This window comes from Malaclemys terrapin, chromosome 9 (assembly GCF_027887155.1).
Source record: "Malaclemys terrapin pileata isolate rMalTer1 chromosome 9, rMalTer1.hap1, whole genome shotgun sequence".
NCBI classification, from domain to species: Eukaryota; Metazoa; Chordata; order Testudines; family Emydidae; genus Malaclemys; species Malaclemys terrapin.
Genome location: NC_071513.1, coordinates 98,820,728 through 98,837,934, shown reverse-complemented (window position 1 = coordinate 98,837,934; position 17,207 = coordinate 98,820,728). Strand labels below are relative to the sequence as shown.

At 47.2% G+C, this 17,207-nt stretch overlaps 1 protein-coding gene across 3 annotated transcripts in view; it reads left to right on the top strand.

The window, feature by feature from the left end:
- Positions 1-17,207, top strand: part of VWA5B2 (von Willebrand factor A domain containing 5B2) — a 55,506-nt gene that overhangs the window by 7,134 nt on the left and 31,165 nt on the right. For 2 of the 3 annotated variants that reach the window (XM_054040747.1, XM_054040745.1), the window contains exons 1-3: positions 137-359; positions 9,088-9,264; positions 10,594-10,755. In XM_054040747.1, coding sequence (XP_053896722.1) covers positions 9,126-9,264; positions 10,594-10,755 — 301 coding nt within the window. In that variant the 5' untranslated portion in view covers positions 137-359; positions 9,088-9,125. Of the gene's footprint in view, positions 1-136; positions 360-9,087; positions 9,265-10,593; positions 10,756-17,207 lie in introns of those variants that run through there. The other variant, XM_054040746.1, reaches the window with a different exon arrangement.

Genomic DNA, 17,207 nt, shown 5'->3' with positions numbered 1-17,207 from the left:
TGCCAGACCAATGCGTATGGCCCTTTAATTAGTCTGGGCTTGGAGCTGCTCAGCTCCCTTACTTCTGGCACTGAGGAGGGAGAGATGTAGTACAGTACTGAGGAAGCCAATGCCAGAGAGAGAGGGAGTCTGCAGCAGAGAGAGAGAGAGAGAGAGAGAGCAGGCTGGGGAGGGAACACATCATTTTCCTCTTGAGAGGAGAAAGAAGAGCCTGCGGGGCAGGAAAGACCAGGCTTCTGGTGAGTGTCCCGGGCAGGGCACCATCCAGAACGGGGCTGATTTCATTCCCCCTTCTTATGTGTTTCTAATTCATCTGAAGCTGGGCGAGTTGGGACTGCAGACTCTGTGTCATCCTCCAGGTAAGTGCTTAACACTCAGTCCTGCCTGGCAACTTTGCAGGGCAGAAAATGGGAGGTTTGAACAAGGTCTAGTGGTGGGGGAACAGATATGAGACCTTCGCTTTCTCAGGCTCCCCCCCAACCCTTGGGGGTAAATTGTGGCCAGCGACCCCCTAAACGGGACACGTGTGTGAATGACTTCTGCTTGCTTATGTTTTTCATGGCTGACTGGGAGACTCATTGCAGACTGGTAATAAATTTTCTGAATTAGCAAGAAAGCAAATGAACACCATGAAATAACCCTCCAGTCAAGGCCGCAGCATCGCAGACTGCCCTGCCCTTAAGTATTTGACAAGTGTAGTTTTAATTATGTATGATAATATGTCATAGTATATTAGCACATGTTCCCTGGTCTATACTCTATAAGTCCCCGATATCTGAGGAGGGTGGAGCCTGCCCCCCAGCCCTGCTTTGGCTCATCAGGCTTTGCTGAGAAGTGGGGAGAGTGCGCTTGGGTGTCTTTGTGGGGTTTTTTTGGTAAGAGTTACTGGGCTTGGGGATCGATGGCATGAGAATTAGCAGGTTTGATGGTACGCTGAAAAGAAAGTTATCTCTGTTTCCTGGCATTGGATTATTGTTGTAAAGATTTCTATTTGATGAATGGCTTCAGGGAAGGCAGGGATTCCCCTGACCTATTATACCCACCGCCCATGCAGGGATGGAGACCTTTAGCTTGTCTGGGATCAGTACACATGAAAAAGGTGCTCAAGTGAGTTTCTTCTTGATGTCAAACTCCCCTAAGATTCAGTGGCTTGGACATGAAGGGGCATCATGAGCCAAAGAGACTTTGAGGTATTTCCTTGGTTTCTGTCTGACACTTTGTTCACGTGACACTTTTCCCTGCCCACCTGAGCAAGGTGGTTGGGAACAGATGGGGGCTCCCATCAGGAGGCCCCGTTTTTTAATGTCCGATATGTGTATTAACTTGTGGGTGGCTCTGTCTCAATGGACTCAGGGCTGCGTTTCTTATTTCACCTTTTGTGACAGCTTCCCTCTTTGCCAGTCGGAAGCGGGAACTGCTTCTCTGAGATCTGGTGACTGTTGTCCCAGTGCAGCCCATAAAGGGTCAGGATAATCCCTACTTAGCCTAATGTCCTTATCACAGAGTCTCCAGGAAAATTCTCTTCCCCCTGCTACCCCACTGTGCCTGACTCCTCCCCCTCGTTCAGCCCTCAGCAAGGTGAGCTAGGAGGCATATGCTCACTACTTGTGGGTGCCTTGTAAGTGTGGGTACATGGCAATTTTGTGTGTTCACCCACAGCTATCTGCACATTCACGCTTGTCCTTGTTTTTCCTCAAAGTATTGTGTTGCATACGTGAGGGTTGGTTTGACCCTGTCGTCAATGACTTTATGCTCAGCCCTGGTCTGGTGATTTGGGGATTTCCTGGTGGGAAGCAAGAGAGAGGACTGATTTCCAGCACTACTAGGGAAGGCAAGTCCTCCTTTATTTTCAGGTGGGTCTGTGAGACCTACAGTGCAGAGACAACTAGAGACAAGAACACAAAGGTGAGCACTTTGGTCCAAATCCTCAAAGATATTTAGGTGCCTGACTCCCATTGATACCAATGGAAATTAGGCACCTAAATACCTTTGAGGATATGGGTCGTTGTGCAAACATCTGAAATTGGGCTGGGTGGCAACTGTGTTCATTAGGGACAAGAGAATCCACTGCGCCCATGCTAGACCTGGGGGCCCCCTATTCTGAGCTTTGAAGGAAATTCACTCTCCACGTGCACCCCAATATTGGCACACATGCTCAGAACTGTAGGATCCCCTCTGGTGGGTCAGCATAGCTTTTAACCTTCTGGATCTTGAGTAAGAGACAACACCAATAAAAAGGAGACAGCAAACTAGTAGTAGAAAGTTGACAGGAGGGAACAATCTGGAGTTGTTTCTTCAGGCAAAGTTAATGGCAGTAGGTGCGGTGCTGCTGGAGGTTCTGTCTTTTGGCTGAGGAGTAAAACCAAAGTCCTAGCCACTTGTGTTCAATAAGGAGCCCGTGGCTGGTTTTACATGAGTTGGGGTTTGACTGGCTAACTTCCAGCATGGATGATTACATTCTGTCTCCCCACATTGCCCCTGCAGAGGCAGTTGGACACAACATTCTGTTCATGTCCTGCCCTAAACTACTCTGCATTGCCACAGGACACTGTTAAACAGTGGTTACATTCCACCCCAGGGTTGGGACTGTTATCACAGCTGAGTTTAGGACTTTTTATATATCCCATAGGTGCGGGAACTAGGGGTGCTGCCGCACCTCCTGGCTTGAAGTGGTTTCCATCATATTCAGGGTTTACAGTTTGGTTCAATGGCTCTCAGCACCCCCACAATACACATTGTTCCAGCACCTGATGTATCCTAAAGTGTGTTAAGGTTGCAAAGTGAAGCATTCAAAGTCTGGCTGCCTGCACAACTTTAGCCCTGCTTCTTTGTGTCTGTGCCTAATGATAATCTGTAATTATACATATAGCTTTTCTGCAGGATCCCTGCCTCACACCGTGTGCTAGATGGCTGTTGCTCAGTGAACGAGGCAGCTGTGCAATATTTATTCTTATCCTCTTCATTCAGTTTATGGCCTCTGGGCCCATACACTACTCATCCTCCAACTCCGACAATGAGTTAGGCAGTGGCCTTGAATTAATTTGTTACATGCTATAAAACTTCAGCAGCGAATGAAGTTTGGGTCCTCTTTACTCCTGCCTCATTCCATGTCCAGCCTGGTCATTAAATGTGGCTAGGTCTGTGGGGAAGTAATCATGATCATGTAATTAAAGAGTATGGTAAATTGGCATGCTGACGTAAATTGGCATGCTGCCCTGATTTTCACCAGCTTAAGATCAAACCCTTTTGTTTGAAATTTCCTACTCTTTTACAATGAACAAACCCCCTGTATTGTGTACAGTGTTAGAAAGCTCTGTCCTGTCTAATATGTGCAATCAATGAGATAGAAGCCCTGGCTTCACTCTACATGCACCATCACAGACAATATCCCCCACACACCATGGCCTTAACATTGATTTCCTGCTTTACTTTCTTACTTTCTTACACATGCATGTGCAAGTCCACTGTAATGTTATGACATCACCTTTTCAGTGGAAGTTTCCACTGGGTTTGCCTATGTACCTGTGTGTAGTGCAAATGAAGCACGGCAGATTGTTAGCTTTATCATATTAAAAAGAAACCCATTGCATATGCAAAACCATTATAACTTGGGAAAATTAGACAGAAATATACATGCTGAATTTCAGCAGAACACGCACAAGTTTGACACAGTTACAAGCTTCTGAAAATGACCCTTCAGACTCTAAGCACTTGAGCATCCTTAACTATTCCCATCACTCCAGCTAGAATACAGTCAGGCAAGTGCTTTGGGATTCATTAAGGTGAAAGGGAGCAACAGAAATCCCGCCTCACCACAGAACAAATTCTGTACAACATAAAACAGGAGTACAAACGCATGCAGAAGAGGAGACATTTAGAAAATAGCTTCCAGCAGACAGATCCATGTTGTTCTACTGATGCACAGCCACATGCATTTCTCCTTACTGGACCAGCTTTGCCAGCATCATCACCATTGAAAAAAGAACAGCCCCTGTTTACTCTCAGACAAGTTGGAATGATCTGTGAACGTTTGCTGAAAGAACGTGAAGAGAAAATCCGTGAAGAGTATGAAGAAATTTTGACCACAAAACTTGCAGAACAATACGACGCATTTGTGAAGTTCACGCATGATCAGATCATGCGACGATATGGAGAACAGCCTGCTAGTTATGTTTCATGAATCATGTTTTCTGCATATGTGGGCTGCCCTATACCCCCTAATTGTTGCAAGCTGTCCCAGTAAAAGACTTGCAGCAATGCCATATTTCCCCCCTTCCCTCACCCTCCCTACCCCCGTGAACACAGGTTATTTCAAGCTTTTGTCAGTGGCAACCACTCTTATGCAGCAACTGGTTTTGGAGTGCTCCCTGATGTCAGTACCACCTGGATGTGGACCTTTGCTACCTGTAATAATACCAGTGGCCTCATTGCTGTATCATTACAATTTGGCTTCTTATGTTAATAAGTTTGAAAAAGTAAAGGATTAAAGCTGGTGTTCTAGAACTTGCCCTTCACTGGTTGTGTAAAAAAAAAAAGGGGGGGAGGGATAGCTCAGTGGTTTAAGCATTGGCCTGCTAAACCCAGGGTTGTGAGTTCAATCCTTGAGGGGGCCACTTGGGGATCTGGGGCAAAATCAGTACTTGGTCCTGCTAAGGAAGGCAGGGGGCTGGACTCGATGACCTTTCAAGGTCCCTTCCAGTTCTAGGAGATGGGATATCTCCATTATATTATATTATTATATTATATTAAATGTCAGGTTATTATTTATTTTTTTAAAATACAGTAGGAATAAACTCTCAGGAATATTGTGAGTCTTAATCAATGTTTAAATGAAAGTTCTGAGATCCGTGGATGAAAGAAGCTAGAGTATCTTATACTTCATTATCATTGCCTGATCTCACAGACACTCTGGGCCAAATTCAGATCTGGTTTAAGTAGATTTAACTCTTATTGTCTTCAGTGGATTTCCACTTCCTTACACTAGGCCTGGATTTGACCCTTCTCTCAATATCTACTACAGATGCTGTCAACCACTCACCTTCCCTGGCTGTTTCCCAACACACAGCTTATTCCTCTGGATTCTGAATCAGTTGATCCATAGGAGGGATGCTGGCTCTTTAAATTACGATTCTCTTTCCCCAGCCAGCTGAAATAGTTATTAACAATAGCTCCCTTAGGTAGAAGTGACAAGCAGGAGTGGGGTAGGAGACAGAAAGAGCTAGCAAGTTATGCTTCCCTCTGTACCGTTTGATAGGCAATCCAGAATAAGAGAAAGGGGCTGGCACCTTGCTCAGGTGAGGGGACCTGACCTGTCTTGCAGGAGTTGCTGTGGGGAGAGCAGTAGGAACCCACAGTCTTTGCAGTCACTGCCACAGACCATTTGCTTCCCAATGGGGGAAGAGGAGGAGGAGGGGCACAGAGTGAGGACCTGTGGATCTGTTTTTATTCATTACCAACTGGCTCACTGCAACCTACATAAAACATGAGAGGGCCAGATGGGACTTGTTTACTTTGGTAGAATAAACGTAAAGACTGTGATAAAAAGCAGCCAGTACAGCCTCTGTGGTGAGTCCCTGGTAAACAGCGAAATGAAGCTCTGGCCAATCAGGGGCCTGGCAAATAGCGGGCTCACTGGTGGCGCATTAAGCACACTGTCTTGGGAACTCGTGGAGTGGCTCTGAGGTCTGAGCCCCCCACAGCTTCCTATGGTTTGCTTGATGCCTTCTTTTCCCTTTGCTTATGCTCAAGGGGTCCTAGTGAGGGCATGATCAGAACAGATGTACATGAGCTTGGCTTCCCAATGCCAGCTGGCACTTTGAGCAGTGGGAGTGTCCCTCTGGCAGTTCCCTATTAGGACGACTGTGCTCTAGAACCCCACCAGAGCTCTAATGCTAACCTGCTGTGATCATCCTCAGAGCAGTTTTAATGACACCCAGAACTACAGCACCACAATAGTGTCAGGACTCAAACTCCCAGCTCCTGAGCCCAAGAGGACCTGTACATCAGGGTGAAATCCTGGCTCTGTTCAAGTTAATAGGACTTTTGATATTGACTTGAACAGAGCCAGGATTTCACCCCAGGACTCTAGTGTTAGGAATCACACTCCAGTTCCTAAATGCAGCAGGGTCCACGCCCAGGCCTGGATTACTACCAAGATTCACACTCCCCAGCCTCCTAGGATCTGTGCACTAATCTAAGTTGTCTGGTAATTACATTTTATGGGATGTGTAGGTGGATGGCATGGTAATGGCAATCTGAGATAATCTATGTTTTCCTGGGTTGTACGTACTTTCTAATGCTCGTCTGTAAAGTTCCGGGACATCGTCCCCATCCGTTGTAGCCACTGCTCTCTTAACAGTGATTGATTTGATCACAGCTCTGTCTCCTCAGACTTGTTTTGGGTTTATCACTCCTCCACTTCAGTGTCTCCATTTTCCAAGTGGCGTAAGTTGCTCCAAACAGATGCATCCTTGACCCATAAATTGTGGGTACATGGAATCTTAAATTACAGTCTGTCTCATAAGCCTGCTATTCCTGAGATGAAGGACACTGGAGTGAGATGAAACCAGCTGCTTTGTTTCCATCTGGCCTTGCCCTTTTCTCTTAGCCTATTGCACTCAGAGCAGCTAAATCTATAGCACACGTTAGTGATGCTGGGATGTCTCTATCCATTATGCATCCGGGTGAATCAAGAGTGGGAGTTGAGGTGAGGTATGTAGTAAGCTGGCTGGGCACAGACTAAATACTGCATGTGTCTGGAGAAGAAGGATCTAAGGAATCTCTCTGCAGGGAAGATGCATTACGGGATATCCGAATGTTTTATGGAAATACGTTGAGTTGACCAGTTTGGGGATCCATTCACTTACCACTGCAAAGAAGCTCAGCTCTGGCTGGACACTGAGCCAGAGTCCTTTTCTTATTCCAGGATTATGCAGTCTCTTCCTGTGAAGGGGTGAGGGATATTGGTGGAAGAGGGGCCAAACAGCCCCTTCACATAAGCAGTGAGGCCTGTTGGTTCAGGCAGACCCTCCATGTGAGTCTTGAGGCACGTTGTGGAAATAACGTTACATTTCACTTCTCGATCAGGAATATCCTTTGAGCAATAGTTTTGGAAAAGTCTCTGAGTCGATATGGGGAACTGGAAGTAGGAATGGGGTGGGAAAGTTTGATGGCCTCAGGGATGGGCTGGTGTCCTGACCTTTTGGGATCATTCATGGACTTTTCTCAGGATAAGTGACCACAGGTAGAAGGTAGGCATAGCCTGGGAGCTACTGTGGCCAGAAGTGGACTCTGCATGATCTGCCTGAGGGCATTGCCGAGATCCCAGCTGTCGGAGGGATGCATCCTCCCACAATTCCTTCCCCGCTATGTTGTCTCAGATTTAGTGTTGACTTTGTTGTTAATTATTAATCCCCCAACAAACAGAGACTCCAGTCTCTGTTTTGTCCTAGCTACTCTGTGTTTTTTCCCTTCACTTGTTTATCAATTACCCTGGTAACCTTTGTGGGTGGCTGACAGGGATGGGAACAGCAGATACGGCCTGTGCTTTGAGGCTGAAGCAGGGTTTGGTGTCTCCTGATGTCCGGTCCCTAAAGACAGCAGAAGAGAGCATGGAGCATAGTCTGGGACAAATCTTCTTTTGCCTTCAGTGTCCATATAGGTCCCCTCTGGAGATCTTAGCAGCTAGTACTGGTTTCACTGGAAAGTGTAGGCTGAGTGCTCAGCTGCTGCTGACATGGAAAAATAAACAGAGAGCAAGCGCATGGCTGTTTGATCCCAACCATGCTTAGAATCAGTCCTTGTGTTGCTCTTTTCCTCCCAGTCAAATCCATTCCAAAGGGCCACAGAAACGGGGATTTTTCTCTTAAATTCCATTAAATACAGGGGCTGAGGAAGTCCTTGCCCTGCTTAGCTTGTGGGCTCATTTAATTCTGCTGCTGTTGTGGCCAGTGAGCACTCCCGGAGTGGCTGCCCAGCCTGGCAGCATGATGCTACCTTCCTCGGGTCCCTACCAAGGATTGGTTTTTGAGACCCAGCTGTATGCTCAGCCCTATACAAAACATAAGAAGGCCCATCTTGCAATGAAGTCTAGATGCAGAGTTCAGAGATCCCACTCTAGTGAGTGCTGGTGTGAGCTTGAGGTGCTGGAGGAATTGTGCAATACTCATTATTGGAAGGCTTGCCAGAAAAAATGTTGTGAAGAGGGATTTGAAAGCAGAGAAGGAGGTGGTTTGGTGCATCAGCAGAGCGAGCTTGTTCCAAGTATAAGAGCGTAATGGCATGGAGAAGGCATGAAGGTGGGCATGGAGGAAGGATACAGAGAGGGAAATTAGGGTAGTGCCGTAGCAGGAGCAAAGGAGAGAGCAGGAGAAATGAAGGCAGAAACATATACCTGATCCTAAACGTGAGGATGATGGATGAGACGTATGTAATACAGCAGGCTAGGGGAAGTCAGGGAGGGAGCTCAGAGGTGGAGTGGAATGGTCAGAGAAGTGTGATAGGAGAATTTGGTATTGCACTTTAGATAGATTGGAGGGGAGCAAGATGAGATTCAGGGAAGCTGGAGAGGAGAAGATTGAATAGCTGAGGTGAGAGAGGACCAAGGCCCAGGTGAGGGTTTTAGATGAAGGTTGGGATGGAGATGAAAGGACAGTAGAGAAGTTGCAGAGTACAAAGTAACAAGACCTGATTAGAACGGAGATGTGAGGAGAGAAGGGGAGAAAGGAGTTGAATGGTACCCCGAGGCTGTACACTTGAGTGATTGGGAAGATAGTGGAATTGTCAAGCGTGACGGAGAAAGGGGGCAGAGGAGAGAGTTTGAGAGGAAAGATGAGAAGATCCAGGAGAGCAAAGCATCATGGAAACCCAAGGAGCAGAGAGAGGGAGGGTGGAGGAATTGAGGAAGGAAGAATATTGTAAAATCACCAGCTTCATTGTGCAATATTCTAATCTTGCGGTTGACTTATTAATCCCACTTCTTTACAGACTTCAGAACCTCTCTTGGTAGTTAAAGACAGCATTCAGTCTGACCTCTCCTTGCCTCCAAACTTCAATGCTTGCTTGTGTTGTTTCACCTTCTTTCTATAGCCCCAGCTGGCAGGACTTGGTAGCTGTGCCTAGAGACCATGCCAGGCTTGTATTCTCTAGCTACCTGGACAGCTCTCCCTCTGAAGAGCTCATGCGTAAAGGCCTGTGCCAACGGGTACTCCCTGGGAGTCACTGCTCACCTCACTTACATCAACTCAGGGGAGGATCCTGTAGAAGGTAAGATGCATCTATCTAGAGCTAAAGAATAAGTTGCACCTACTTAACTAGCAGATTGCTGGGATATAGGAGCAGGTCTGGCCTATCTTGGTGTGGAGCCGTGCTGCACCCATCCTCCTCTACCTGTTCATCCTTGGTCTCTTGAACTCTTGCCTCTACTTAGTGACCTAAAGGAGGAGACCCACTAGGATAGTCAGTATAGGGAACTGATATAGGTAGAACCAAACCCAGCATGTTCCCGTAGGAGGCAGCGGAATACACATGCTTGAGCCAGGACATGAATGCTAGATTGGCAGAAGGATCCTTCCCAAATCCAGTACAGCCCATGAGTAAGAAGAGGTGGAAGCACTGGGCTTTCCTTCTCCCTGATCATATCATAGGTGAATCTGGGGTGGTTTGCACCAGGAGGCACTGATCCAGTCACCTTTCAGCAAGGCGACAAATAGCCAGGCTGTTGTGCATTTAAATAGCTAGGCACCCTCTGGTGCATTAAGTAGATACTAAAATGGATCTAGAGCAGTTTCCTAGTTGCCTTAGTGCATCCTGAAGGTTAAAAATCCCTTGTTGGAGGACTGGCTCGCTCAGAGGGGACTGGAACTGGGATACAAAACCTTGCATCACTAGGTCAACTGCTCTATTCTGTCCACGTTGGGAGTAGTGACCAAAAGTCGTTTCCATGTGATGGCTGTTCAGTGGTTTAGGAGGTGAAGTGAGTTAGTGAGTCTCAGTCCGATTACCACATCACAAAAGCCACCATCAGATTTGCCCCCCTTGCTGGGAGTCTCAACAGAGAAGCTATGGACCGAATAAACAAACTGAGTCTGAATTCTTCTCTCCAACATAGAGGGGTTGCCTTCAGGGCAGAGATAAGACATGTTAGGGGATGTGGAACATGGGAGAAGCTGATGTTGCAATTGCCTGTTCTGTAGTTGCACTGAGGATAAATGGGGGTGCATGCTCTCCAGGACCTTTTACCAGCACTAAAGCAGAATTTGTGGTGAAGAGCTAATACACCTCTACCCTGATATAACGCTGTCCTCGGGAGCCAAAAAATCTTACCGCGTTATAGGTGAAACTGCGTTGTATCGAACTTGCTTTGATCCGCCAGAGTGCGCAGCCTCCCCCTCCCCCCCCGAACACTGCTTTACCGCATTATATCCGAATTCGTGTTATATCGGGTCGCGTTATATCGGGGTAGAGGTGTACATCACGTAGTGCAGGCTGGGAATGTTGAGCCTAAGGTTGGAATCTATTCTGAGTCAGGCTGGTTTCCGTCTGGTAGCTCTTCAGGTCTCAGCCTCAGAATTCTTTTTCCGCTGCCCCCTATAGGTGTGTTCATCTACCCGCTGGAGGAGTCTGAGGTGGTAGCAGGTTTTGAAGCTGTGACAGGAAGCAGAAGCATCACCTTCCAGATCCAGAATCGACACCGAGCAGAGGACTGCTGTGTTGACTGCAGCCCCAGTTTGGGCCAGCCATTGCTCTGTGCCAACGGTAAGTATGCTGGGTGGTGACACATCACCTAGCTATATTAGGACAAGGGTGTGGCTAAAATTATGTCAAAGCCAAGGGTTACTCAAATAAGCACAGATAGAATCCAAGAGCCTCCTGAGGGCTGAGAAGTTACGTTTAGCATAAGTGCTGACTTTTATTTTTCCTGGTAGGTGCTCCGCTCGAAGGCCCCACCCCACTCCATCTCTTCCCTCGAGGCCCCACCCTCACTCCACCTCTTCCTGTCCCTGCTCCGCCCCCTCCCTCGAGGCCCCGCCCTCATACCACCTTTTCCTGCCCTTGCTCTGTCCTCTCCCCCCAAGCCTCATGCCAGCTCGCTGCCGAACAGCTGTGGTTGGTGGGTGCTGAACCATCCCTACTATTTTTTTCCCATGGGTGCTTGAGCCCTAGAGCACCCATGGAGTCGGTGTCTATGCCTGATTCTGTCCTCACTTGTAGTATTGTAAATCAGGAACAACCCCAATGGAATCAGTGGAGTTACACTGGTATAAAATGAATGAAGCACAGGTGGTTCACCAGCCTGGAAAGCAGTCTGAGTGGCGCTGTGGTTCTCCAGCGGATATAAACCCAATCTGACAAGCCAGAGAAGGCACGTCAGACTGGCAGTGCCAGCAAGAATCTAAAACACACTTCTTGAGTTGAAGAAGGTACTAAGCAGGGGTGAGTCTAGCTGGCATAGCTATACTGGCAAAGGCGCTTTAGTGTAAACAAGGCCTGAATTAACCATATTTTTGGGAAGTTATTTTCCTTGTTTCTTGAGGAAGAGGTGTTAGTGAGGGGGCATGATAGGAGGGCACCTGTGGGCAGGGAATGATCTGCCACTTTAGAAACACATCTACCAGCTGGAGGCAGCAAGAGGAATAGCAGGGAGCCCCAGACTTCGTATTTACTTCAGGGAGCTAGTGTAAAGGAATGGGCTCTGCACAGCCCTCTGCAGTTCCGGAGTGCTGTTGATGTGTGGAATGGCCCATTCACCTCAGTGGGGTGTGCTCAGATGAATTAGGGTGCTCCAAAGAGATGAATAGTCTAACACAGGGGTAGGCAACCTATGGCATGCGTGCCAAAGGCAGCACGTGAGCTGATTTTCAGTGGCGCTCACGCTGGCCAGGTCCTGGCCACCCATCCGGGGGGCTCTGCATTTTAATTTAATTTTAAATTAAGCTTCTTAAACATTTTAAAAACTGTATTTACTTTACATACAACAAAAGTTTAGTTATATATTATAGACTTATAGAAAGAGACCTTCTAAAAATGTTAAAATGTATTACTGGCACGCGAAACCTTAAATTAGAGTGAATAAATGAAGACTCGGCACACCACTTCTGAAAGGTTGCCGACCCCTGGTCTAACACAATAGCTCTGGGTGGTGTGAAATGACCCATTCATCTCAATGGGACTTCCCTTCTACCTCAGTTTCAGTTGTGGAATACCATTGTTCAAGGTAATCTCACTCTGCTTGTCAGTTTTAGAGCAACTGGAATATTAAAATCTTCTTCTTATTGGGGCGGACAGTATCTGCGGAATGCCTGAACCAAATCACTCCAAATTTGCGCCATTGCCCCTGTTGTGGCAAACCAATATCCTAGATAATCTCATTATGCATGTGGATTTTAGAGTACTTTGAAAATTAAAAGAAGCTCATAATGCAGGAGGAGGACATATATTGGGAACCTCTTGATCAAATAACTTAAATTTGCACCATAAATTCTACCCCAGCCCCTGAATAGCTTTTTAATTATTGCTTCCCCAAAAGGGAAGTGGGTGGTGAAATTATCCACGATTGATCCTGAGAGAATACCAGGTTTCAGAGTAGCAGCCGTGTTAGTCTGTATCCGCAAAAAGAAGAACAGGAGAACTTGTGGCACCTTAGAGACTAACAGATTTATTAGAGCATAAGGTTTCGTGGACTACAGCCCACTTCTTCGGATGCATATGCATCCGAAGTCCACGAAAGCTTATGCTCTAATAAATCTGTTAGTCTCTAAGGTGCCACAAGTACTCCTGTTCTTCTTTTTGAGAGAATACCAGCATCAGAGCCATAATTTGAGCCCCAAGTATTGTTTAAAAAAAAAAAGTTATAAGAAGTGTAAATTTGGATATTATATGATTTTTTTTAGTGGGACTGTATCTCACTTAAACGACCTCAGAAATCTTGACTACTAAACCAATCCTGTCGCTATTTTCAAGGCAAGGTTTTTTTGAGGGCTTTTTCCCCCAAATCAGCTTTCTCTTACCCTAACCCATTCTGCTCCCAGCATTGTTCTATATGTACATGCAACGGTGGAAAGGAACAAATATTCACACCCGGATCCAGTCTTTCAGCTCCACAAGGTCGGCAGTTCCCTGATTTGGGGGAATTAGGAATGTAAAGGATCATTTCATTTTTAAAGGTGATCTGTAAAGGGGCGATAACTGAGACTGTGCCTTTGTTTGATTTTCTTCTGATGTGTAAAGAAGACATGAAGATTTGTGGTGCTAGGTGTTTTTTGTTTTGTTGATACGTTTGTTTGTTTTGGGGACTACAATACATTTATATTGCCTCCTTTTATATTAAAAATCCAGGTCCTGTCTAGCCTGGGGGACTCATGCTTTGGCTTTATCTAGACTAGAGTTGGTGGTCCTGTTATAATTTGAACCAATTGATTGTAAATGTTAATTGTGTTAATAACTGAGGCTCTCCACAAATGTTTGTTCTCTAGCACAAAGTTTTGTGGTTTGCCCAGGCTGATACTCTGCAAATGTTTGCACCTAGATTAGCATTTACAGTCACTTAACAAGCAATTGGCAATCAATTACAACAGGAGGACAAATGCTAGTCCAGACAAAGCCTATGATAACAGGAGAACTAGTGAAATGATAACATCACAAGAGTCAAGTATCAGTGGGTAGCCGTGTTAGTCTGTATCCACAAAAACAACAAGGAGTCCGGTGGCACCTTAAAGACTAACAGATTTATTTGGGCATAAGGTTTTTTGGGTAAAAAAAACACTTCTTCAGATGCATGGAGTCACAAGAGTCAAGAGACAGAAAATTGAGCAATGGAGAGGGGAAAGGATTTTAAATCACACTTTGAAAAACTCTGTTTGGTCTGATTTTGTTAACACCTATTTAACTTCAGTGCCAAATGAGCCTTTTGGATAAATGATGCATGGGTAGAAGGGAGGGATGAGAGAGACAGATTTGCCCCCAGATTTTTACTATCCCGGGGGGGCCAGGATAGTCCCCCCACCCAATGGCACCCCTGAGAACAGACCCTTCCCCAAGCTTGGCACTGGCAGAAATGTGGGAAGGCAGTGGCAGTGATTCTGCATGCCCCATCACCCCCAAATTGTGCCCATGGTGGCCTCCCCTCTCCCGCCACTGCAGTGGGCCCTACCCATCCCCAGCCAGGCTCCCTCTGCCTGGACGCACCTAGTGCTGCCTGCAGTTGGAGCCGACTGGGAGCTGGAGCCTGCCCAGGAGATCTACGTAGGAGCCGGGGCCAACCCAGGTAAGCAAGATCTCACTGCTGCTGCTGAGGCTGGGCTTCTGCAGAGCAGAGGGAGCCCTATGCTTCTCCCTAACCCTGGCTGGAGCAGCTCTCTGAGGCTGCTGGAGGAGGGTCCCCACCCCCCACTGAGGGCTGAAGTTAGGACTGGGTCAGCCTCTGCTGCAGCCAGCCCAGAAGGCGCAGAACAGCTGATAGGCAGAGTGGGGCTGCATTCAGGGGAGCCCACCAAACAGCTGATTAGTGCAGTAGCCTACCAGCCGATTGGTCTAGGCGGGGCTGCTCAGGAACTGCTGATCCCTGACTGGAGCTGCAGCACCACTATTGCCGGTGGGTGCTAAGCACCCACTGATTTTTTCCCTTGGGAGTCGGTGCCTATGATGTGTAGCTTTCAAGGCTGTCTTTGTGCTTTTGGGTGTTAGCTGGGGTGGGGGATCCCAACCTCCCCTGGAAAGGTGATTCCCAAAGCAATGCTAACATAGCTGGAACCAAGAGGTGCTGGGAGTCCGGCCAGAAACCCCACTCATGAGTTCAGCCAACAAAGTTTGGAGAAGCAGCATGTGAATTTCCGGATGGTGCCAAAGGAACTGAAATACTGAATCCTTTGAGGTTTGTCCAGGACAAATTAAAACTGACTCTTCTCCCTGTCAGGGCAGGTACTGAGGTGAGAGCTGTCCTACCTGCGGGTAGGAGGAGTGATGGGGTATGGGAGTTCTCTGAAATAAACTGTTCCTCCTCCCTGAATCCACTGTCCCATAGTTGGACAGTCTGTAATTTGGGGTTGATCCCTCCAGTACCAGCATCCCAGTGCCAGCTGGTTTGTCAGTGAGTGAGGGCTGATTCTCATGAACCTGCGGTCCTGGGCCAGGCTGTCTTTGAAAAAGGGACAGTTCTCATCCCCATTAACATTTAATTGCTTTCCCTCAGCTTTTGAATATGAGCCTATAGAAACCTCTCTGTGACTCTGTCTCACTTCTATCCTTTGCCTCCAAGCAACTTGAATGTGCCACCAGTTCCAGCTGCCTTGACGTCATCTGCTCTAATTCTCTTGTATGCCATGCAAGCCAGCTTCTGGCCTGTCTCCTCCATTGAAACTGCTGATTTAGCTCTTTTAATAATCTTTAGGCTCTCCTTTCTTTTCTCCTCCTCTGTCTTCTGCTGCTTGTAACAGTCAATCACTACTGCTTCTTCCTCTGGGACATCTGCTTCTCAGTTCAGTCCTACTGCTCCTCCTATCTCTGTGCACTCCCTCAGTGTCTCCCCTAGTAGCTTCTTTTCCTCTTCTCTCCCTCTGTTTATTGACATCCCTGAAGATTCAGGCTCTGTTCTCATTCCCCTTCTCTTCTGCCTCTTTGCTTTTTCTTTGAGTGACCTCATCTGTCCCAATAGTTTCAGCTACTATCTCTTTGCCAGTGACTCCCAAGTCTAACTCTCCACTACCACCATCACCCACTCTGCCCCATCTCATATCTGCAATCTTTCCTCCTGGATATGTCACATCTCCAATATTTCATTCTGAAAGTTTAGTTCTACATCTCTGGTTGCCCAAATATCCCCTACATAGCCTATCTCAAACTCAATATGTTTGAACCTGAACTCCATGTATTCCCCTAAAACCATCCCTCTCCTTTTGCAGTGATGAAGTCATCTTTCTCCTCTGGGAACATCCTCCGTTTCCTTCTCTCTTTCTCTCGCTCCCCACCATTCAATGTTAAAAGATCCCTTCAGTTCCTGATCTATAAGATCTCAAAGATCCATCCCTGGCTCTCCATTCCCCCACCAAAACCTGCTCTTTGTCATCTCCTGCCATGATTGCAACCTTCTCCTCTCCTCTGGCCTCCCAGATTCTCCCTTCTACTCCACCGTGAACACTGAAGCTGACATCCATCCTCTTTTCCTGACCTCTCCACTCCACTGATTGAATTCCTTCATTTGGCTGCCCCTCACCTTCCACATCCAGTTCGGCATGAAGCTCTTGCAGTTAGTATATCGCTTGTGCCCGTGCATACTAGGCTCCCTGCGTTGGCGTACTCACCAGGCATGCTTTTGTCGATGCACAGTGTGGTCGCACCACTGGTAGGTATCCCAGTGTGCAATTTGCCGCCATCCAGCGCATTGGGAAATGTTAGCAATGCATGGTGGGGCAAAAAGGAGCCGCGCAGGGTCACCGGGAGTAAGGGGTCAACTTCCCAGTGTGCAACTGTCTTCATCCCATAATGTCATCTGTATCCCATAATTTTTGCACCTTTTTAAAAAATCCCATGAACCCTTCTCACAGTCTGCCATCTCTGACATAAGCATGAAACCCACATAGCTCTGCACTATTCTCATGAGCGTTGCAAGCACAGGAGGCATGATCCTCTGGTATTTGCAGAACTGTAAGAAGAATGGAATCTGTGGGGAATGTGACGATTTATTGGAGGACAAAGATTGCTGTGGGACATAGTGAGAACCAATTAAAGCGTGTAGGTGGTGTTCACGGAGCAGTTGCAGATGATGGAGAGCCACTTATGGCATGAGAAAGGAGCACTGACAGGTGGGAACACATCATAATGCAGGTTGGGACGAGGACCAGCAGCTGCAGAATTTTCAGATGCACCAGGCCACATTCCGGGATCTGTGTGCCAACCTCGCCCCAGCTCTCTGCGCAGGGACACCAAAGTGAGAGTTGCACTGAGAGTGGAGAGGCAAGTGGCAATCGCACTCTGGAGACTTACAACTCCAGATTACGACCGGTCAGTGGTAAATCATTTTGGAATTGGGAAATGCACTGTGGGGGCTGTTGTCATGCAAGTGTGCAGGGGCATTAATTGTTTCCTGCTACACAGGACTGTGACTCTTGGCAGCTTGTAGGACATAGTGGAGAAATGGGGTTCCTGAACTGGCGTGGAGCGATAGACGGCACGCATCTCACTATTTAGGCACCAGAGCACCTTGCCACAGAGCC